The sequence below is a fragment of the Cydia splendana genome, chromosome 21, assembly GCF_910591565.1.
Source record: "Cydia splendana chromosome 21, ilCydSple1.2, whole genome shotgun sequence".
NCBI lineage: Eukaryota > Metazoa > Arthropoda > Insecta > Lepidoptera > Tortricidae > Cydia > Cydia splendana.
Window position 1 is genome coordinate 3049682 of NC_085980.1, and position 23444 is coordinate 3073125.

General features: G+C 38.0%; 1 protein-coding gene and 1 long non-coding RNA gene across 2 annotated transcripts in view; one reads left to right on the forward strand and one right to left on the reverse strand.

Annotated features, from left to right (window-relative positions):
• LOC134801193 (uncharacterized) overlaps window positions 1-23444 on the forward strand; it is a 217975-nt gene that overhangs the window by 28954 nt on the left and 165577 nt on the right. The window lies entirely within an intron of this gene.
• Window positions 10551-23444, reverse strand: part of LOC134801126 (facilitated trehalose transporter Tret1-like) — a 31924-nt gene continuing 19030 nt past the window's right edge. The window contains exons 4-7 of the mRNA XM_063773663.1: window positions 18553-18750; window positions 16002-16197; window positions 15076-15202; window positions 10551-13154 (exon numbers count right to left, since the gene is read on the reverse strand). Of these exons, the coding sequence (XP_063629733.1) occupies window positions 12468-13154; window positions 15076-15202; window positions 16002-16197; window positions 18553-18750 (1208 nt within the window). The 3' untranslated portion in view covers window positions 10551-12467. The remainder of the gene's footprint in view (window positions 13155-15075; window positions 15203-16001; window positions 16198-18552; window positions 18751-23444) is intronic.

A 23444-nucleotide genomic window follows, 5' to 3' on the forward strand; every position in this document is an offset into this window, starting at 1 on the left:
CAATTCACGGCACCATGTTTCACGTCGTAGGTCTTCGCGGATTCGAACAATTATTTTTGTGAATCATTCCCACACGTAGGAACAAGGTTTTTGATATATTAAGCAACGAAAACTACTGTTTAAGTATCAATTATAAATCAAATCATAACAAACCAGCGCAGCGGTTTAACTGAAAAATTTCATTATGACAATCGATGACAATGATAACTTTGACAATTACGTGAGTGACGGATTGATTTACTATGGTCCGATAACTTTTATTATGCGATGACTTTACATTCAGCCAACGAGAAAGGTCAAACTAAGGTCATAAGGATATTTGTTGAAATATCTTCAATCCTCAATTATTATATCGCAGCAAATGTCGGAAACTGTTTGAAAACCTCATGTCTCGAAATGGTTTTCGAAATAGAACATTTAAAAAAAAATGAACAATCCTAATTTATCTACTGGTATACTTTCTCGTGTGCGTATATGATTTAATGTCAAATCAAGCTGTCATTTTTATTTGAAGAATTATACGTGTGCTCCGGTGCAGCCCCAGCGGGCATCTGACTTGAAGAAGAATTTTGAGTGATGTCGTCAATGTATGGAAATTGTTCGAAGGTTTACATTTGAGATTGAATTTCTGTGTTGTCTTTGTGAGTAAAAATATAAATCTTGAATTGTCTAGCTTTCAAAATCACACAATAATTCAATTACTGTCAAAGACAAAATTGTTTTGCTTCTTTCTCAAACGGAACTCCATATTTTGATATTTTGATACTTTTAGTGTCGATTTGTAGAGAATAACAGCAAATTAAAAATATAATGGCATGAAGAGTCGGTACACGGTTTCTTCGTGAACAAATTTACGTTTAATAATAATAATTATAATATAATATATATTATAGTGGTTTTCCGGGTCAAGGTCCGGGTCCGAGTCCGGGTCCGAGTCTGAGTCCGAGTCCGGGTCCGAATCCGTGTCCGAGTCCGTGTCCGGGGCCGAGTCCGAGTCCGGTTCCGAGTCCGGTTCCGAGTCCGGGTCCGAGTCCGAGTCCGGGTCCTAGTCCGAGTCCGTGTCCGAGTCCGAGTCCGGGTCCGAGTTCGATTCCAAGTCCGGGTCCGAGTCCGGGTCCGAACCGGATCCGGGTATGAGTCCGGTTCTGGGTCCGAGTCCGGGTCGCAGTCCAAGTCAAAATCGAAATTAGAAATCACCAAACGTGTACTATGCGTCGTTGAAGAGTTTTGTTCTGGTCATCATCAGCAGTTCCACTTCATCAAATGCGACAGTTTTTAATGTAAATGCTTGATTTTATGATGAAAATACAAAAAAAATCTATACTTATGCCTTTAATATTTGAGGAGTTCCCTCGATTCCTTATGGATCCCATCATTAGAACTCGAGTTTGACAAAAATGTGGCTTTAAAACTTGACTTGCTTAACAAACATAACGAAGAGGAAAAATCGCCAAACGTGAACTATGCGTGGTTGAAGAGTTCTGTTCTGGTCATCATCAGCAGTTCCACTTCATCAAATGCGCCAGTTTTTAATGAAAATCCTTGATTTTCTGATGAAAATACAAAAATGTCTATACGCATGCCTTTAAGATTTGAGGAGTTCCCTCGATTCCTCATGGATCCCATCATCAGAACTCGAGCTTGACAAAAATGTGGCTTAAAAACTTGACTTGCTTAACAAACATAACGAAGACGACAAATCGCCAAACGTGAACTATGCGTCGTTGAAGAGTTCCGTTCTGATCATCATCAGCAGTTGCACTTCATCAAATGTCACTTTTTTGAATGTGTATGCTTAATTTGATGATAAAAACCCAAAAATCACTATATGTATGTGTTTAAAATTTGAGGAGTTCCCTCGATTCCTCATGGATCCCATCATCAGAACTGGGTTTTGACAAAAACGGAACCAATCTGTATGCATATACATACAATCAAAAAACTAATTTTCAAAATCGGTCCAGGAATGACGGAGATATAGAGTAACAAACATAAAAAAATAAAAAATAAAAAAAACATACAACCGAATTGATAACCTCCTTCTTTGAGATTTGGAAGTCGGTTAACAAACTAATATTAGCCCAAAATCTAAAATAAATGAAGTACCGATCACATAAAAAGTAAAAAATTAAAATAAGTAAATAAAAACAGGAAGGTATCATAAAATGTTAATGAAGAGAAATTGTAAGAGATGGTATTATGCCAACCAACAACTGCAAAGTTTTTTAACATCGGTTTGTGGCAAATACTGTTTAGTTTATCTTTATTTTAAAACGAAAAATGTCAACTTGCATGTTTTCTCCACTGTACACAGAATAAGTAATGATGTTACTATATCTCATATGTTCAGAATATTACTTGAATAAACTTATTATACTATATAAAATGTGTGTTTTTATATTTCTAAACCCAGTTTCTAAGTAGATTGCACATACATTATAGTCACATTAAAATTCCATTTTGCGAAATAAAGAATTCAACATTTAACTTTGCAAAAGTAGATAATTGTTATTAGAATATTTTCTAAAAGCAATAAAAATGAGAAGATTAGGTTAGATTCGAGCTACAATGACATTAGGTTGGGTTCAAGGTAAGTGCAGGGCCTCAACAAGGGAAAAAAGGGGGAGGGACTGTTGGCCTGGCTAAGTGAGCCAGAACTCAACCACTACTCCCTACTACTGCCGTAAGCAGTTAATGAATTCCCAATGTATTAGGTATAGGTTTAATAAATTATAAATATATTTCATTAATAACATAATAATATACAAATATGTAAAAGCATAAAGTAATAAATAAGCCTACAGTAATCACGTATACCGGTCCCACGGATGCGGATGTTGCTTACATAATCTCGTCTGTCAAGGAGTTTCGGCAGGAAAGGCCTTGGCAGACTTATATATTCATGAAATGAGGGCTCATACCTACCGATTGGAATTGGTTTCATGGCGGTATCAGATGGGTTAGTGTACGGTAACCAATGGTCATCTTGCATATAATCTCGTCTGCCAAGGTGTTTCGGCAGGAAAAACCTTGGCAGACTTATATATTCCTAAAATGGGGGTTCATACCTACCGAATGGAATTGGTTTCATGGTGGTATCAGATGGGTTAGTGTAGGGTAACCGATGGCGACCTTGCTTACATAATCTCGTCTGCCATGGTGTTTCGGCAGGAAAAGCCTTGGCAGACTTATATATTCCTGACATGAGAGTTCATACCTACCGACTGGCATTGGTTTCATGGTGGTATCAGATGGGTTAATTTAGGGGTCCCGATGGTCACCTTTGAGAGCGTCTGCCAAGCACTTCCGGCAAAAAAAATAGTGGCAGACTTCGCTTTTCTGTGTCTACATGTAAATTTCTAACTGCTGCCATAACTACTATCTCGGTATCAGATGGGTTAAATCAGCCCCTTTTTTCGCACCGGAAGTGGCCTTCTTTTTCGTACTTTCGGCAAGTTCCGCCGTGGCAGACTATCGAATTCGGACTTAGCATAACTTTTCTGGGAAACCATTGTGCATTTCATCGTGGTATCAAGTCGGTTAAAAATTTTGCGGCCGGCTCTTCTACTATATTTACCAGTCGCTTTTCGGTGAAGGAAAACAACGTGAGGAAACCGGACTAATCCCAATAAGGCCTAGTTTCCCCTCTGGGTTGGATGGTCAGATGGCAGTCGCTTTCGTAAAGACTAGTGCCTACGCCAATTCTTGGGATTAGCTGCCAAGCGGACCCCAGGCTCCCATGAGCCGTGGCAAAATGCCGGGACAACGCGAGTAAGAAGAAGAAGATTTAATAAAACTTAGCAATCCCCTGTAGGTATTTGTCGACCCGAAGTATGTATGTATTGTACAGATGTAGTGCATAATTGTTTTCCATCGTATTTTCTCGGAAACGTTCGTATTCGTCATGCTACTTCAGTCAACCTCAGTACTTTTTGTACCGAGACTGACTGAAATTGCAAGACACGTTCGTACGTTTCCGTGAAAATAGGAAGGAAAATAATTATGCACTACACTAGATCTGTATGTCACTTAACAAGTTTACATAAATAAGACAAACAAGTTTACATAGAAGGGCATTTACTGAATCCACTAGCCAAACTTATCCAGCTCGAAGGACCATGTCAATCATTTTGATTTTCGTCGCGCTTTTATTTATTTATTTATTTAAAATGTATTTATTTTATTGCACAAATCATATACAACAATGTACAAATGGCGGACTTAATGCCAAATGGCATTCTCTACCAGTCAACCATAGGGCCAAACAGATATATCTACAATTGGTGCAGAGAGAGAAATATACCTATAGAGTGAATTTAAAAAAAAGCAAACTATACATATATCTAAACTACATAAATATATATAATCACAATCTTGCACATTCTAAATATGTGGGCGAAGCTTTAGTATGTTGCAAGCGATACGTAAAATATTGTCAAAAAAAAGTCAAATAAAAACCATATGGAATACTGCATGCAAGATTTGAACTAATTCCCGGACTTCCCGGTGTCTGATTGAACCTAAAATTTTGCACATAGTAAATGTATGTTATGGTGCCAGCAACGATGAAACAGAAGGTGGTCATGTTATGTATATTATTTAATAAAATAACGAATCTTGCTACGTGTCTTATTTCAGCCAGTCTCGGTACAAACAGTACTGAGGTTGACTGAACTAGCATGACAAATACGAACGCTTCCGAGAAAATATGTTGGATACAATTATGCACTGTATTTTTTCAAACTCCATAGGTAGGGTGAACATGCGTCATTTGAGTCATTTCCATATAATTTTATAAGTTTTATAACCTAAAACGCCAAATCTCGCAAAATTGTATTGAGATGAGATGACATATGTCAGCGTACCCATCGAGTTTGATGCATTTTGAGTTAGTTTTGGAACATAGTTGAGTGGCTTTCGGAACTTATTATTTTAATCTTACCAGTAAACTTGCTGCTATAGCGATACACCAACTTTCTACAAATTCGCACTATAAAGATCATTATTTACTGTTTTCGTTGACGCGTATTTTATTAATAGCAAAAGACACTGTACGGTGCCAACATTGTCTTAAAAATATGTTTATCATTCAATTATAGCCCTTCAACCAATGAAATGTTTTAGTAAAATTTATATTTATTAAGCCATAACATTATGTGAGCGTTTCTTTTATTTTTTGCCATTTTTATACATTGTGACATTTTTTGCCACTTTTCTGTTATTTCTAGTCAGGATCGCTAGCCCTTTTCATCCTTATAGGGGAAAAAAGTGTCCTAAAATGTCCATACATTTTTCAAACTTTCCTTTTTGTTACCGCCATACAAAATATATGGGGAAATGGTAACACAATAGGAAAAACACTCTGGGACATTTTTTATCCCATTAGGATCGAAAGAGCTCGTGATTCTGAGTAGAAATAACACAAAAATGGCAAAAAAGGTCACAATCATCATCATATATATAAAATTGAAAAACCAGAACGGGATAAAAAACGAGGGAAGAAGCGAGATGGCGCCTTACAAATTTCTAAAAAAGTTTTTGACACGTTTCTCGAATACGACGCACGTATGATAAGAAAAACCTGTTCAAATCAATTATCTACATATGGGAATAGAACTAGACCATAAAAACTATCGCTTCCGATGCGTATTTAATTTACAATAAGGAAAAGAAATTTTCATAACAATCTTCATCGGCCATTTCTCGGCAACTCTCGGTTGCTTTCGTTTGGCGGTGCTACAGATTAGACCAAATAATCCGATAAAGTAAACTAAATTATGTTTGTCATGTTGGTATACAGGTATTTCTGAGTTTTTTTTACACGAAGTAAAATAAAAAGTGCTGCCAACCTCAACCTTAGTCTATAGAGCCCATACGAGTGATTTATGTCATATATGACTTATCATTCTTATCAATCAAAGTAATTACTATATTATTATTATCAATTTGTATTTTGTTGTTTTAAATTTATTTTTGAGTTATATTATTCAGATTGACTTTCACGGCTTCGGCAAACATTGCCATTCGTCCGGGGAACGGGCTAAGAATGCTGAGATGGGCCAAAAATACAAAGTTGATAGTAAGTTATGTAGGTAGATTAAAGTGCATGTTCAGATGTTATTGAGCGACCTGATAAAAATAAGCAAATGTACAGTCAGCAGTCGGCCAAATATCGTAATATAATTTTGTTGCCATAGAAATAAGGATGTGGTCCGATATAGTGGCGAAATATTGAGAGACAAAAGCGGCCAAATTCAGTGGTGCGCCCGAGTGGACGTCCTAGGTACCGCTGAAACGACGTAGTTGCTCAAGACCTGCTCAACCTCGGCCATGGCGACTGGAGAGAGCTATTGCAAGACCGAGAGGACTAGACTACCTATGTTTGTATGAAAAGGCGATTTAAGGGCGGTGGTCGTCCATATTCGTCTTAAGGCGAAAATTAATCTAATGAACGTTTTTGCAACTAGGCTTATAAGAACAAATAATAATTTTATCTTGAAACAAGTTTTAAATAAATACGTGTAGATGAAAAAATACAATCTTGCCTTTTATCAAATCACATCATTTTTTGACAAATTTGCGAATTGAGTTATCCAAATAACGGCTACAAATAAGAAATCCCTATCACAGTTTTAAACCATGGCAGGGTTGAATCAGTGGCGTAGCTAGCATGGGTGGCACCCGGGGCGGAAATTGTGGGTGTCACCCCAAAATTCAATCAAAATTGTAAAATATGTTTAATATTTTACAATTATAAAATTACGTTTAATATTCCATAGCTCACAATTTACTCCATCGCTTTCATTTTAGATTCCATGAACTCTCAATAGTCCACACCCTGGCCGGTGTTGCCTCTGCGCGCGTTCTATGACACGGGCAAGGACAGCATCCGCTCGGTGTAACCCACATTTCATAAGTGTCATAAGGGCATCTACATGTTGGCTTGGGCTCCGCGCACGCCTCCCAAAGGTCCCAAGGCGCGATTTGAAAGAGATTCTGTAAAATCCTATTTCACAATGAATTTCAAATAGTCCAGAGTCACCCAATTAGAAACAGTGACATAGCTTCTCAATTACAGAAATAATCACATAATAAAAAAAAACCGGGCAAGTGCGAGTCGGACTCGCGCACGAAGGGTTCCGTACCATATAAAAAAAAAACAAAAAAAAAAGCAAAAAAAAAACGTCGGGAGTGGTCAGTATTACTTGGATGGGTTCCAAGTAATACTGACCACTCCCGACGTTGCTTAACTTTGGTCAAAAATCACGTTTGTTGTATGGGAGCCCCATTTAAATCTTTATTTTATTCTGTTTTTAGTATTTGTTGTTATAGCGGCAACCGAAATACATCATCTGTGAAAATTTCAACTGTCTAGCTATCACGGTTCGTGAGATACAGCCTGGTGACAGACGGACGGACGGACGGACGGACGGACGGACAGCGAAGTCTTAGTAATAGGGTCCCGTTTTACCCTTTGGGTACGGAACCCTAAAAAACAACGGGTTGCACTCCGGGAGTGCCGACAGAAGTGAAAACTCAATAACTAGTCCAAAATGTTTGCAGCACTATGTATAATTGACCCATCCTCCTTTCTATTGAAAAACTTTAGTTCCGAAATTGCTGGCCAGTGAACTTAAATTTGTAGCGTTAATTGTTTAAAATTCGAATAGAAATTGTAAAGTTACCTTGCAGACCTCGCATCTAAATATATTTGGTCATGATATTTTGAGTTTTATTCACCAGTACTAGAGTTCACTTTTATTAGCGATTTCATCAAGATGAGACTTTATTGAATTATTGAATTATATTGGAGTGATATAAAGTTAGCTGTGAGATCCTCGTATTTCAGCCCGTACAAGATTAGAACATTGAGCTTTATTGCTTAATACAAAAGTCCAGTTTTAAATAATTGACCTGATTATGATACGTTATGACTAAAGTTCTTTGGTGAATAACATTGTCCGTCACACATGACATAAGTCACGCAAGCGCCCTGCGCCGCCTACATGAAACAGCAGGCTCAGGCATACATTTTCGCCGTGCGGTAGAAAGAGAGGAGAGACACGTTACGCTGTCCCTAGTTTATCATTTTTTCCCCACCTCAAAAAGTGCTCAGCGCCGCTAAAGAAGTTTTCACTTCAAAAACCTTTCTGAATAAAAAAACCTACGAGGCCAACATATTATTGTTACATACCAGGAACCCAGAGAGATTTTAACCATGCATTTCTGAGGCCAAAATAAGGAAAATATACTAAAAGAATTTACGTCAATTTCGCCAAAATAAAATTGTTTTCGATTTTTTGTACATAAAATGTAAATGTATGTAAATTTGTAAAACTGTCACCCAAAAATAATTTTAACTTTTTTTTGTCAATTACAGAAATAATCACATAATTAAAAAAAAACTTTCCAAAGTTGCGAAACTTTCCACATGAGTATTTCTTGGTAACTTCTGAGAATGTTCTCGAGAACGAGAATTTATTTATTTATCGTAGTTAATACCATGAATATTCACGATAGTTTAGGTGTAGTATCCTTACCCCCAGAAAATTCCGACTTTTGGTCTACCGCTTCCGGTCAGAAAAATGTATGACGGCCCGGCCAAACGGTCAGACCTAGGTGGAGGGTGCTCGACCAAATGTCATAGAGGGACCCTGGCAGTTTTTGACGCCGCCATGTTTTTTTCAATATGGCCGACTTTTTTTTGAATTTTTTCAAGTTTGTCCTAGCGCGCTGATATTTTGGTCACGGAATCTCGGGGTCCCCTAAATACGTATGAAAAATTTTTTTTTGGAAAAATGCTACAATTGCGGGAAAACTGGCCACTTTTATTTTGTATGGCAACATTGGCAACTTTTAAACGTTGCCTGATAGGTGGGGGGTGCTCGACCAAATGTCATAGAGGGCCCCGAGACAAAACAAACTGCATTAAAAAAACAAAATGGCCGATTTTTTTTTTAATTTTTTCAAGTTGGTCCGAGCGCGCTGTGATTTAGCATGGCCTAGATACAGGCCTCTAGATTCCTATGACAAAAAAAATTTTTTGGAAAAAACCCAAGATGGCGGAACAATAATTTCCATGTTGCAGGAATGTTCTGAGAACATTCTCGAGAACGTTTCCGCTTGTTGGGAATGTTCTGCAATTTGTACATTGCTATGCTGGTGGTACTGGACTATGAAACTAGGCGAATTCCAAAACAGTTTATAGGACATTTTAGTTTTTAAATATGATCAGGAATATTCTGTCAAAATCTCTCGGGTTCCTCATGGTTGTATATTATTTCCTTAATGGCGGTTATGCAATCTGCCACAGTTTTACGAATTTTTATAGATGGCACTACTGATGTTCACGGTCGGGTGTCACCCCCCAAATGGGTGACACCCGGGGCGGGCCGCCCCCGCCGCCCCCCCCTAGCTACGCCACTGGGTTGAATACATAATAATGTCGGTATTTAACTAAACATAAGACGAACTCTTTATTTCATTTACGCGAGCGGAGCTGCGGGCCCGTCTAGTATAATATAAAAATGGCAAAAAATAAAAGAAATGCCTATGTACAGCCGCCATCAGATATATCAGAGCGGCAAATATTTATCTGAACAAGCTTCTATTGTCAAGGCGTTAGAGTGCGTGTTCATATATTGTGAACACCTTGGCCGCTCCGATATATCTGAGGGCGACCATACCTACCTAAAGTTATTGTTGCGACCTTGCACGAATTTTGATACGGCATGACATGTGTGCTAAATAATTCAAATCTATTTTAGATGTGGTATAAATTGGGTAATAAAAACTTTTTGCTCTCTGACACTTCAAAAAACTATTTCGAACGTCACGTCATCCTGACTTGATTTTTCCTTTTTTTATGTCATGATAAACTGCTAAATTTTAATTATTTTTATCAGTCATCATAACTCAACAATGCACATAAGTTTCGAAAGTTTAAAATTATTTCGTGTGTGGCACAATAAGAACTAACCATGACATCCAACGTGAAAATCTACTCAGCAAATTCAAGAGAAGACGAACTTACTTTCAAAGGCTCTCAAATCTTAGGGTCTAACATAGAAACCAAACTAGACGAGTTAAAAGCCGACATACTACAGAAGATACAAAAGGAACTCACCGATTCTCAGAACGCGAGGAACTACATAACGCAGAAATACGCTGAACTGTGTAATAAGATTTCATTTTTGACAGATCTGGATGCAACTGTCACGGGTTTTAGAGCCGACGTTAAAACCATAGAAAGGCAGATCTCTGAGCTCGCGACGAGGGTAGATGATATTGATATGAGATCAAGCCATAGGGAAAGTCCTGCGTCTTCTTTTATGCAGCAAGTCTAAACATCAGTGTCTTATTTTGTTCTGCGTCAGGTACATAAGATGATTTTGATGAAGAATTTAAATTGTAAGAAATTAAACTAGTTACTGTTGGATTAAACCTGGGTCTCTATTATTAATTTGACAGGATCAGAAAAGCTGAATTTATCAAATTCTTTGTCACCTGTTTTTTGTGTAAATTGTTAAAGTGTGTTAAAATAAAACATGTTTTAATATAAAATTGCAATTTATTACGTATTATTAACAAAATTAATATCAAGTTAATTACATTATTATTTTACACATTATACACACACTTATATAAAACTAACTAAAGCTCAACACATTTGGCACATCATAAATATCTAAAATAAGTACATTGGGTCATATAATAAAATTGATCTTGTTTTATACGTAAAATATAAAGGTTCCATTCCAATTTCAACTGTACCGGTTTTACACTGCTGCAGTTTTAGTGTGCAGCATTGCTACAAGAAGTGTCAATATTCCAAGCATCACATTGATTTTGACATATCCTGCAGTGATGCAAAGCTGCGCAACACTACAGCTGCAGCAGTCTGGTGCAGTCTGAATCGGAATATAACCTTTAGGTGTTGTTCATTGTGCTGTAACCTAACCTAAGCGTAAACATGCAATTGCTCAACAATATAAAAATCTTCCAGTCTTCTAACTACCCTCATTCATCCGTAATCTGAGTATCACAACACGTCAAAATACTCGTATACATATATAATTATATTATACTAAAAGGTGGTTTGTCTCCTATTTCACCTAGGTAAGTGTCATTTGCTACTGAGAAAGCAGTATTTTTCCACAAAAACAACAAAAAATATGACTATAGTCATGATTTTTTCAGTTCTTTTGTGGAAAAATACTACTATTAACTAACCTATCCTAGTGACAGCCAAAATTTCCAAATATAAATACGTGTTTCAGTGGCTACTGTTTTTCAAACGCCCAACGGAGCGGCAGCTCACGTTCAAAAGGTTTAAGGATACATCTCATGTATTTCATGCTGACTGCACTAGAGTTTCTTGTTGATTCAGAAAATACAGAATTGCCAGTGTCAGATGATAAACTTCACTGTAAAATAGGGTTCTGGTAGAAATGCTAGTGGCGTTACAAGTAAATAAATACAAACAACTAGAATCTACACTCATTCTTCTTCTTATTTGTTTTAAATTGATTCGCCCGCTGGCGGGGATTTTGTTTTGGTGTTCTAAAATTCACGATTTCGAATCTTGCTCGAAGCAATGCATCTTTTTATATCATCAGGTGACAAGCAAAACTCACTAATTACTAAAAAATAATTAAACAAAACTCAACCATATTTGAGTACCAATATGGTTCATTATGGCTATAACCTTGCGGTGGTAATTAGTGAGTTTTGCTTGTCACCTGACGATATTTTCCTTTAATATTTTTACATCAGTCTACTCAAAAAGTGGTTGGTCGTAGAACGATCAGTGAAGTGATAGATGAAAATTCATACACTACCTGGTAATACTAGGTATAAATATTTTTTTAATTGTATGCCCTTTCCTACTTGCATACACATTTTAAATAACAACTAATCGAATAATAAGTGCACATTTCGAAATGTTTCATTTATGATTAATGAAAAAGATTTTGGTGTCATAGTACCTAGTGCTAATATTCTACTTGAAAATGTGATTATTAATTTAACTAATCATCAACAATGTATGTACAGTCGCCATCAGATATATCAGAGCGGCCGAGGCGCTCACAAATATCTGAACACGCCTCTATTGTCAAGGCATTAGAGTGCGTGTTCAGATATTTTTGAGCTGCTCTGGCCGCTCCGATATTAGGTATCTGATGCGACTGTACACAGAGTTGATTCAACTTACAAACAGTCTGGTTTCTAAAATCTAATTCAAATAAATTAATTCCAATCTACAATTCTCATCAGCAGGACCACTACATACATATAATGTTTTGTAAAGAACACATTTTATTATTATTATAAATACCTAAACTCCGAGCCTTGAGAATAAAATGTTAAATGACTGAATTGAATTTAATAAATAATTCCAAATCTTTTACAACCTTTTATTCTGAAACCACGAAACCTCTATAAATACTGCCAGCAATATTTAAAAATTATTTCCTACCGCCCAAAATAGCTTGAATCTGCGACACAGTCTTCCCTTTAGTCTCCGGAATTAAAAAGAACACGAAGAACACACAAATCACCATGAAAGCAGCAAAGAACCAGAAGCAACTGTAGATACCAATGATCTCCATCATAATCGGGAAGCAGAGAGTCACAATGAACACCAAACACCAGTTGAAAATTACGGCAAAACCAGAAGCGGTGCCTCGGAATTCAACAGCAAACAATTCCGCCATCATCATCCAAGGAATTGGACCGAAGCCTAACGAGAAAGAGACAATGAATAAAACGAGACAGAGGAGTGGGATCCACCCGAAAGCAGTAACATCATATTTATCCTGCTGTAACTTGAAGAAGACACCTAAAATAATCAAGCATAGTCCCATGATCACGCAGCTTTGGATGAGTAAAATCCGTCTACCAGCTTTTTCAATAAGCAAAGAGCTGACGTAAGTGGCTATAGTTTGGACGACGCCAACGATGATGGTCGCGATGACGGGGTCGATGTCGGAGCCGGCGGCGGAGAAGATCTGGTTGGTGTAGAATATGACGGCGTTGATGCCGCTGAACTGCTGGAAGAACATGAGGCCAAGCGAGCAGATGAGCGCCATGCGCGACGTGCGGTTGGTCACCATGGTGAGCATGCCGGCGCGCTGACGGGAAGCTTGGTCTACCTGGAAGGAAAAAATGTTATGGTCAGTTTCTGAAAACACGCAAAGTAAAAGCAAAGCTTACTAGAGTTATAACGGCGAGTTAGATTTGCCCTCTTTTAATGAGAAATTGATCAGGTTAAACTTTGTGAAGTCTCGGTACTACGAAGTATAACACATTAGCAGTGATCGGAATAGGCAGAGTATATTTACCTACACTTGATAGAACATAGATCAAAAGTGGAGACTTCCTTACGACAAAATTTTTTTGCGGGACTAAAGTCCCGGGAACTTACCGAATAATTGATATTGTTCTGAATAGTACAAAAAACAATGCAAACTGCTTCAATACAATAAATAGGCATAAAATAAAAGAACCAATATATAAACGGATTCTTCTATATTTATTTTTTAATAAACTCTCTTTATGTACAAAGTTATTATTATTTTATTAAGTCTAAATATAAATAACATTGCAACTCAATCTACAAATACAAAATTATTATATTGATTTAAACTAACACCATTTTCACACATACCTATTAAATTATTAAATGAAAACGGGACTTAATCGCGTAACACTTATATTTAATATTTGGCCCAAGGTTTCGGATGTCACATTACGTCCGTGGTCAGAGGCATACGGGTAGGGAGTTGTGTCAACATTTTCTAGCTATACGAGTTTTTGGAACTACCCGCACTTGATTTCCATTAGTTACTTTTATGCTAGGGTAAGTGCTAAGCGATTAAGTCCCGTTTTCATTTAATTTACAAAATTATTTGTCGTCACTATCAGAATCACACTCATAATCATAACATTCATTCATTTCAGTACTATTATTATTCTCCTGGAGATGATTGAAATATATTACTATATTTTTTTCCACATTTTCAATTTTCAGTCTATTTCTTTTCACGCTTAAAATCCATTTGTATGTAGAAAATGACCGTTCAACATCTACAGATGTGAGTGGTGCAACATTATAAATCAAATCATCATCTGCGTCGATCCCTTGAACAATTCTCTCACTTTTTTCTCTAACTATGTCATAGTCAGGATTGCGTTCTATAACTTTCTCTAATTTATTTTCTATTATTTCGTTCGACGACCAGTTCAAAACACATCTAACGTTGTCAATAATATCAAAATATTCTGCTAGCGATAATTTAGACTCTTGTAGTTTTGTAAGTGCTACTTGAATTATACTATAATCTTGAATATTTTCTTTCCTCATCGCGGCTTTTGCTTTTCTTATAGATATTGCTTCATTGCTATTAAGGTTACCTACAACATCCGATATTTGTTGAAAATGTTCCGCATAATACGACGTTGCCTTTAGCCATATTTAGCCATATCTCTTTCACTTAAACACAGCTGGTATTGGCGTAAAAGAGACGGACAAGTTTGAAATAATATAAATACAATAATGTTATATTATCACTCGTAAACTAGTACAAACTTGTAGTGTTGTGGTTACTATTTAATTTTACGTACATTGGGGATACATTATGAGATTTTATTTATTTTACTGATTTTTAAATCCGGGAAGTCCCGGAAAAAAATGTTATCGCAAGGAAGTCTCCACTTCATGACTTTGTTCTACCAAGTGTAGGTAAATATACTCTGCCTATTCCGATCACTGCACATTAGGTAAGTTATTATGCTACCAGCAGCTTCTATGCTATTTCTACCAAAGAGTTCTCCATAGTATATGAGTTACAAAGCCTAAGAAAAAATCGTGCCACAAATTTGACAGCTGAAGCAGATATTGTTGGTCAAAGCCTAGTATATTTAAGCCTGTTACGTTGACATTTGACAAATCAGTTATCACAAAACATAAGAAACGCCTTTCAAACTCAGTGCCACAATGATATCTTTGTCTTTAGATTGTTTCTTCGATTTCAAGGATAATCAGGCAACTACCTACGTCACGACGGAACTTACGTCTTTCTGCATATCCTCTAGCTCAGCAGTCAGATCGGCGTTGGGTCCTCGCAGCCACTGCAGCGAGCGCTCCGCATCCCGTCGCCTGTTCTTCTTCAGCAGGTATTGAGGAGTTTCTGGCATCCACCTGGAAAACGGAAAAGATCTCATGATATTGATATCTTTCAAAGATCAAATCAGAATACGAGTAGGTATCATCCTTATCCATCAAACAGTTTCATCAGTTTCATCTGGTTTCATGTATGGAAGGATATGTGCTGGCTTAGTGTGACTTGAAGAAAAAAACGTACCTAATCAGAAAGTAATGACGATGAGGAAAAGATCTTACAAAAATATAGCAAATGATCAGTCAGAAAAACTAAAAGAAGCCCTTCAGCAATCTTAAGATACTTTTAAAACTAATCTTACCAAAATACAACCACTAATAAAGGAGGCAGCAAAGTGGAGATAATGGACAGAGGTTTCCATTGCGTTCAACCGCCGACGACGAAGGTGAACAGTATTCCAACAGTCAAGAAGAGCTGGAAGAAGGCCCCCAAAGCACCTCGGATTAAGGTCTGACCTCAACCACCAATGGTAGATGTGAAGTAGCTTCAGAATCTTACGAATACAGTTTTTTTTTACTAATAGACGAGGTAAGGCCCTCCAATGCATCCATCTATCATGCCATCAATGATGAAGGCGAATAGAATGCCAACGGTTAAGAACAGTTGGTAGAATACCCCTAAAGAACCTTAGATGGATATCTCAACATAGCCACCGATAAAGATGGTAACTTTAGAATCATACCAAATACGGCAACAAGTTGAGGAAACAGCACAGCAGAAATGATGGATAGCATATTCTAAAGAGCCAAGCTATCAAAAAATTCAAATAAGCTCCGGAAAAAGGCCTCTTGGATGGTGGTAATGGTTTCCGGTACTTACCAAAACACAGCCACGAGTAGAGGAGGTAGCACAGCAGAGATGATGGAGAGAGTTCTCCAATGCGTCCAGCCGCCAACGACGAAGGTGAACAGTATTCCAACAGTCAAGAAGAGCTGGAAGAAGGCGCCAAGAGCGCCTCTGATGGACGTCTCGGCGATCTCGCCGATGTACATGGGCGCGGCCACGCAAATACCACCTGGAAAGTTTTAAATAATTATTAAGTATCTACTACCAACCAGTCAGAAATCTAAAATAAAGGAGGGAATTTAAATATAAACTGATTGCAATGTATTACCGGCAATACATATACCTAACGGAAGGATTCAGTATTTCTTCGGGGGAGGTTCACGAATGGTCTGTTAATTGTGTCGGCGATGGTAACGAGATTCTTGACAAAGTATAATAGGATAGAAGGAGTAGGTAGTATTTGATCGCGAATTCTAAACATTACCTAACAATACAGTATTATAAATCTTTTTGGATATTTTTCTGAGGTAATATTAATTCCTACCATAATATTGAACAAAATATCGGTATTTTACCGTTCTAATAGTTCTAAAGAATCGGGTTAACATATTTATTTACGTGGAATCTTTGGGCTCAGAATAAGATAGAAAATGTAGTAAAACAACCAACCAGGTATTAAAGCAACATTTGCGTTCGAATGCCTGTGTAATTTATGAAAATTTATCCAACGAATGGAGGCCAACGCATAGTGTGGCATAGTTCATATTATTTTACTACCTATGAATACTTGCCGTATATACCAGTATACCTACTTCAAAGCAACGTTTATAACAACCAGGCGCAAATCCACAGTTATATTAATTTATATTTTGCGTTTGAAGAGTATGGTATTAATACTACCACTTGCTTACTCGATTTAACTAAAGTATAAATCTGCGCAAGAGACTGGAATATCTCAGATTGATCTATATTATCTAGTTATAAATAGATAGAATACTCTTTATTGGCACACCTCAGTAAAAAGATACAAAAGAAAAGAACAATTGATTAAATGTAGAGGCAGACAACAGGCGGTCTTATCGCTAAAGAGCCATCTCTTCCAGACAACCTTAGATGAATAAAGTCTAAGAAAAAAACGTGCCTCGGAAATCAAGAAGAAGTAATTCTCGGATAGATGGCGCACACACCTTTGGACTATGGTCGGCTAGATGGCGTTGACGACACCGTTATATATTTAACAATTTTAACACATAGGTATAAGTGAATGAACATGGGTCAAAATGATATAAAAATAATAAAATCATTTATCCATATATATAATTTTTTTCGAGAGTTTTATACGTTTTCATTTTGAGTTTTAGTCGTGTGTCGATAGATGGCAGTAAATTTACTGTGACTACAAAATTTACTATGACAGGACCCCTCTATACTATCTATTTATCGTATTTTTTTTATCTTTTGCACCTGACTGCGACTTGTTTGCTGACCAGAGTCACAAACTTTATAAATAATTTTTACGTTTTTGCGAATCAACATAGGTACCTTATTAATCACTGTCATATTTATCTTATAATTTAGTACTATAGCTATAGCTAAACAGTTAGTTGATAAAAACAAATTAAAATATTTTCTGAAAAATAATTTAATTTGTTCAAATACTTCATAGTATAGCTATAGCTTTCTTATAACTTACTTAATTTTACAGCGCATTGGCGCCCCTTAGCTGTAATGCTGTAAAATTTTATTTCAATAAATATCAATATCAATATCTATTCTCTTTGGTTATATTTAAGACAAAGCAGTTTTATTTCTTTGACGTCATCTATAAACTGTTACTGCTACTGTTTTTAGAATCAGGAGCAGGATATGATCCATAGACGATAAAACAGCGTCGATGGCATAGGTACATACAGCAACACTCTTAACTGTCCAAGTGTCCATCGGTTTACCTTATGCCTTTTGTAATAAGGTTTAAGAACTGTCAGTTAACAGTGTGAGCGATGATTTGCCAGAACTCGTGTATGCTACATTATTTTAGCGTAATCTTATATGTATAGAAGACAAGTATTCCCAGGCTTCAAAAAAATACATTGTAGCAGGCTGTTGCCCCAAAATCATATTCCCTCTATAAAAATATTCACACTGTTCTTAACAAATCACTCTACCGAGCTGCGGCAAAAGGCTGTGGTATAAGATTTGAAAGACTTTGATGACTTGATGAGTGTTTAGAATTAAGAAGAACCAGTTGCTCTTCAAGTCCAGCGAAGACCCCAGCACCAGCAGCGATCAGTGCGTATCAGCGCCATTGGCGAATACCAGCAAGTTCAGTAAGAATACGGTACAGATAGTATAAGGATGGTGGGTTGGACCTTATCAGCTAACACGCCTACTTTTAGCGCGGCGATGGGCGATACTAGGGACAGAGAGGATGAGGATGGTAGGGGAGACCTAAAAAATACAAGGTCTTACCAGTGGTCAAAGCAGCGAAGAACTAAATAACAAGCCTACTTATATAGCGCGGGGTGATGGTACTAGGGACAAAGCGGATAGTTGGGCGTCCGTTTTAAAATATACAAGCTCTTACCAGTGGCCAAACCAGCGAAGAACCTAGCAGCGATCAGCATACCAGCACCATTAGCGAAGATCGTCAGCAACCAGTTCAGCAGGAACGGCACAGATAGTATGAGAATGGTGGGTCGACGTCCGACCTTCTCAGCTAGCACGCCTACTGGCAACGCAGAGATGGCTGCGCCTATAGCCAGGATGGAGGACACCAGGGAACCTGGAATGAGAAATGTTGATTAGAGAAGAAATTGATAGGTATATCCCATTATGGGCATAAGAGTGAAAAATGTGGTAACGTAATACCTAGTAGCTTCGATCAGAATCAGAATAAAAGAATTACTTATTTAACTTTCGGATTTCATAAATTTAGTAATAAAGTCATAAAGTAGGTATACTCGTATATACTACCATAAATTGTTGGGGGTCCCTTTGTTTGATGTACTTACTGTTTGTCATATTATCATTAGTCATAATTCTGAAACCGTTATTTTTTCAGGATTTTCGTAAGGTTATCCTATATATAGGTTAGGTTAGGTTTGTTTTATGGCAATCCTGAAAAGTTACGCGTTTCTGAGAAAAACAAATTATGAATAACGAAAATGCGGACAAACAATACAACATTATATGACTTCAAACTTTTTGAGAAACAATAGAGACCCGAATTGTTGACATTTTGAAGCTAATACGTCATGGAATACCATCATAATTATAGCCCATTGAAATCTTTCCATTATAGCAAATGTAGCATTTCCATCCACCACCAAATCGTTTTTCTAGGATTATTGGAAGTAGTTACCTATTATAAGGGTAACGCATTCAGTACGGATATAATGGTCGGTCTTGTCTACGTGACAGAGTGATAAAACGGTCATCCGTCACTTTCAATCGCGCTCTGTTAAAAAGTGACGGATATTTGGCACGTGGGCACAGAATAAATAATAGTAGGTACAGAAGACTCGCTCTCTAACAAAACGCGTCTGTTACGATCAGGACAGATATGGCCGCTAGGTGGCGACAGCGCCACGCGCGGCTTATGGCTAGCCACCAAAGTGGTGGAACGGATGTACTTTTAGCTACCTGTAGCAAAGCGACGAAATCGCGGAGTGAGCCACGCCTGACGTGGGTAAAGCCATCCATAATTCTTTTTTGAGAGATTTGCAAGCTGTACTAGAAAAGTAAAACTAACGCTATTTAGGGCATACTGCCAGTGCTTTTACTCTTGCAATCTCTGGGTCAATTATGCGCAGAGGACGTACAGCGCACTCCGGGTGCAATATAATAATGCATTTAGGGCGTTGCTGGGGCTTCATCGGAGGTGCAATGCTTCGGGCATGTTTACGGAGGCGGGGATTGACGGCTTTCATGCGATCATGAGGAAGCGCTGCGCCTCATTGTTAGAAAGGATGCGGGGGAGCCCTAGCAGCCTTCTAAGGGTGTTTGCCGACAGGTGGGATTCACCCATGCTGAAAAGATGGATCGGCCTTCATTCGACATTCGTAAATTATAATTGGTAATTTTTAAATTTTAATTGATGACATGTTTTTATTATAATTGCTATTTAATCTTTTTTTATTTATTATTGTCGATCGATTTTTTACATTTATTGTTATTATTTTAATGTTTTTAATTTAATTTATTTCTGTAATTCACAATTCAATTATTTAATTTTATTTTTACATTTATTTTATTGACTGTTTTAATGAATTTATGCTCATCCGGTTGTGTCTGTGTTTTGTGACTCTGTATTTTATTAACAATAGTCTTAAGTTTTGCTTTGTACAGATACTAACATTTTTATGGGCTTTGCCTGAAATAAATGATTTTATTATTATTTGTATCTCCTTGGATATCACGGGCCTATAATCCCGGCTTTTTGATAGGCTTGCGTGGGGACACAGATCCAACACGTAGAGGCCCCTTGGAGAGCTTTTATGTCATGTAGAACGCCTGCTGGAACCCGTTCACAGGTGCTACAATAGACACCCATGAACCGGTCTCAGCAGGCATTGGGACTATTGTAGAAAAAGAGAACAGTATACCGGTCTATGGATTGAAGTTTGGGTGGACTATGAGACTGGGTTATTACAAAGACGTACGGACACCTGCCATAACAATGTTCACACAAGTTATCGAGGCAGGTGGTGACTTGCCGCGCACTAGATGGGCCCCTGAAACTGCCGTCGCGAGGACGACCAGGAGCAACATCGGTGTGAGCGGCTCAGGGGTGTCGAGAGGTGTACGCCGCTTTCTACCCAGTGGCTGTTAGCAGCCACTGTGCCAACTCGCGTCTTATGCATCTTTCACTTCCACCCCTGGAGCATATAGCTCTAACGACTCCTCTCTGGACGGCCAATTAAGGCAAGCCAGAGCTGAGAGTCCTGCGGGTCCCCTTGGGGTCCACTCCGACCGACGAAGACACGCCGGAGACGGAGACCCTGACCGACTCTCGGGAGCACTCGGGTCCGTGGGGTCGTTACTTCCCAACAGCTCGCCACAAGCTGCCCTTATTATTATAATAGGCCTGCTGGTGGTAGGTCACTTCCATAGTAAAATTGAAAAATGCTTCTAATAACATTCAGACATAGAACAAGTTCATTGGTCTATTAAACACTTGTAGCCAGGTAATTGACACGACCCACATGCGGGCGGACGCTCTCTCATTGTATTAATTAGATAACAGGAACCGCCAGGGTCGCGGTCACAACACGATCATGTTGCATAAACATCCAATAAAATGTAATCATTCACAAAAAAAAAAAGAACGGCGGCGCGATTCGGGAAATGAATTAAAGATTCACTAGATATGAAATAGTAAAGATATGTGACGTTCCACGGCAAAAGGTACCTTATGGCGGCTGGCGCTTACGCTATTATTAACGCCGCTCCAATATTCAGCCGGGGCAATGGTACCTTTTGCCGTGGAACGTCACATATCTTAACTATTTCATATCTAGTCAATCTCTAATTCATTTCCCGAATCGCGCCGTGGGAATCACTACACAGTTTACTTCATGTACAGTCAGCTACAGAAGTTGCTAAGCGGGCGAGGTGTTCAAAATGATCTTGACGCGACTTTATTGTTAAGAGAATAAGAGCGTGTCAAGGTAATTTTAAACACCTCACCCGCTTAGCAACTTCTGCTTAGAAACTCCCTTTGAAAAGCATATAAATAAAATCACATGCTACGCCGACCTCAAGTGAATGGGATAAGTGAATGACCACATTATCAAATATAATCATCAGCTGATTATTAGCCACCAAAAGCACGTGTCCACCTCCTCGTGACATGCCAAGCGCCACCGCTCTGTACAGTCCCACTCATTGCTATAATTAGAGCAACAAAGCAAGTTCCCAAATGACATTTCGAATGGTTATGCCAAGTATCTGAACCGGTGCATTGCTGCTACTACGAGTATAAGCACAGATTATTTTAATACGAGTAGAGTAGTTCTTCCAACTGTAGGTTTCTGATTTTTAGAAGTGACGAATGGATTGAATGTCGTATGAATGAATTCACAACCAACGGACAAGTTTGTATGGAGATAACGATTCTAAATTTAACCATTAAACAAATAAATATAAATATTGTATAAAAACTTATAAACTAAAAGTATCTAACTATTCTAAATTAATAAAAATAAAACATCCCTAAACCTAAACTACAATAAAAAATCACCCCTCGGCAAGGTCCCGTAGACGCTGGCAGCATTACCACGCTGAATTGCAATGCTTATGCGCTGTGCGAGGAAGGAATTTTAAATGACGTCCTCAATCATTTCTTTATACAGAAAGCTTTTTGTGTCCATGACCTCTCTTTACGGTGTAATACCACACAGTAACTTTTGTTTATATAAAGCAAGAGAGAAAGTATTTTAATGAATTATGGGCGGTAGAGGCATTTCACCTTCCTATATGATTATCTAATTGTAATTTCAAGAAAGAACGAGTGAAAGTTACATCAACATCTTTTACATAAATCTGTATTCAAGGTTTTGCCAAGAATCTGTTCATCGTGTCAACGAAATGAAAAACAAAATTGTTCATTAGAAAAACAAGTCGACGTAAAACGCGTCATTATCACCAACTCTATAACGATACAACAGCACATGTTACCAGAAGAACATCACACATTTACGTCGTTACTCTATTGAGTTCGAAAATCAGGAACATAAACCGAGGTGTGACACACCCACCCAGCTGGAGGCTCGCCAAATGGCATCAAAACATTCATAGACGTGTAATGACTCAAGTAATTCCAAGTCTTTAAGACTTTCTACATTCTTCTTCTAAATAATCAGAACATCATTAGAAGAAAGAAGGCTCAAGGGGATATAGGTTTCGTAGGGACGTCACACGTTCTGCTGTTAGAGTCGGTATAAACATATATAGGCGTAGTTGACGTTATGAATGGCGCGTGGATGAAACTAGATGAGGCGTGTCTTGTTCTATTCTGGGTCGGATTGTGAGAAGAGACTGTTAGAATAAGCGATAATGAATACGCTAAGTATAGGTATTCTGTTTTTTTGGTGGTAACACAAGATTGCGGTCCTTTTCCATCTGAATACTTAGGGCGTGTCACTACATTCACAATCGATAAATAGCGGCGGAAGCTATCGCCCTATTTTTTTTTGTTAGCCTAATAGTTTAGTGTCCCACTGCTGGGCAAAGGCCTCCCCTGCTTTCCTCCACTCAACCCTATCGTTTGTACGTTCCCGCCAATCCGGATTAAATGCGTCCAAGTCGTCCCGCCATCGCCCTATAGTAAAAGCAAATTTTATGGAACTGCAATTACCAATTACAGTCCGTGCAAGAGATCCGTGGAATCGTAGGTGAGACTCGCTCGTCCCCTAGGTCCCACGCCTGTTATCTTAACATTCTAAACAGTCATTAAAGATGATCTAGAATCTAAAC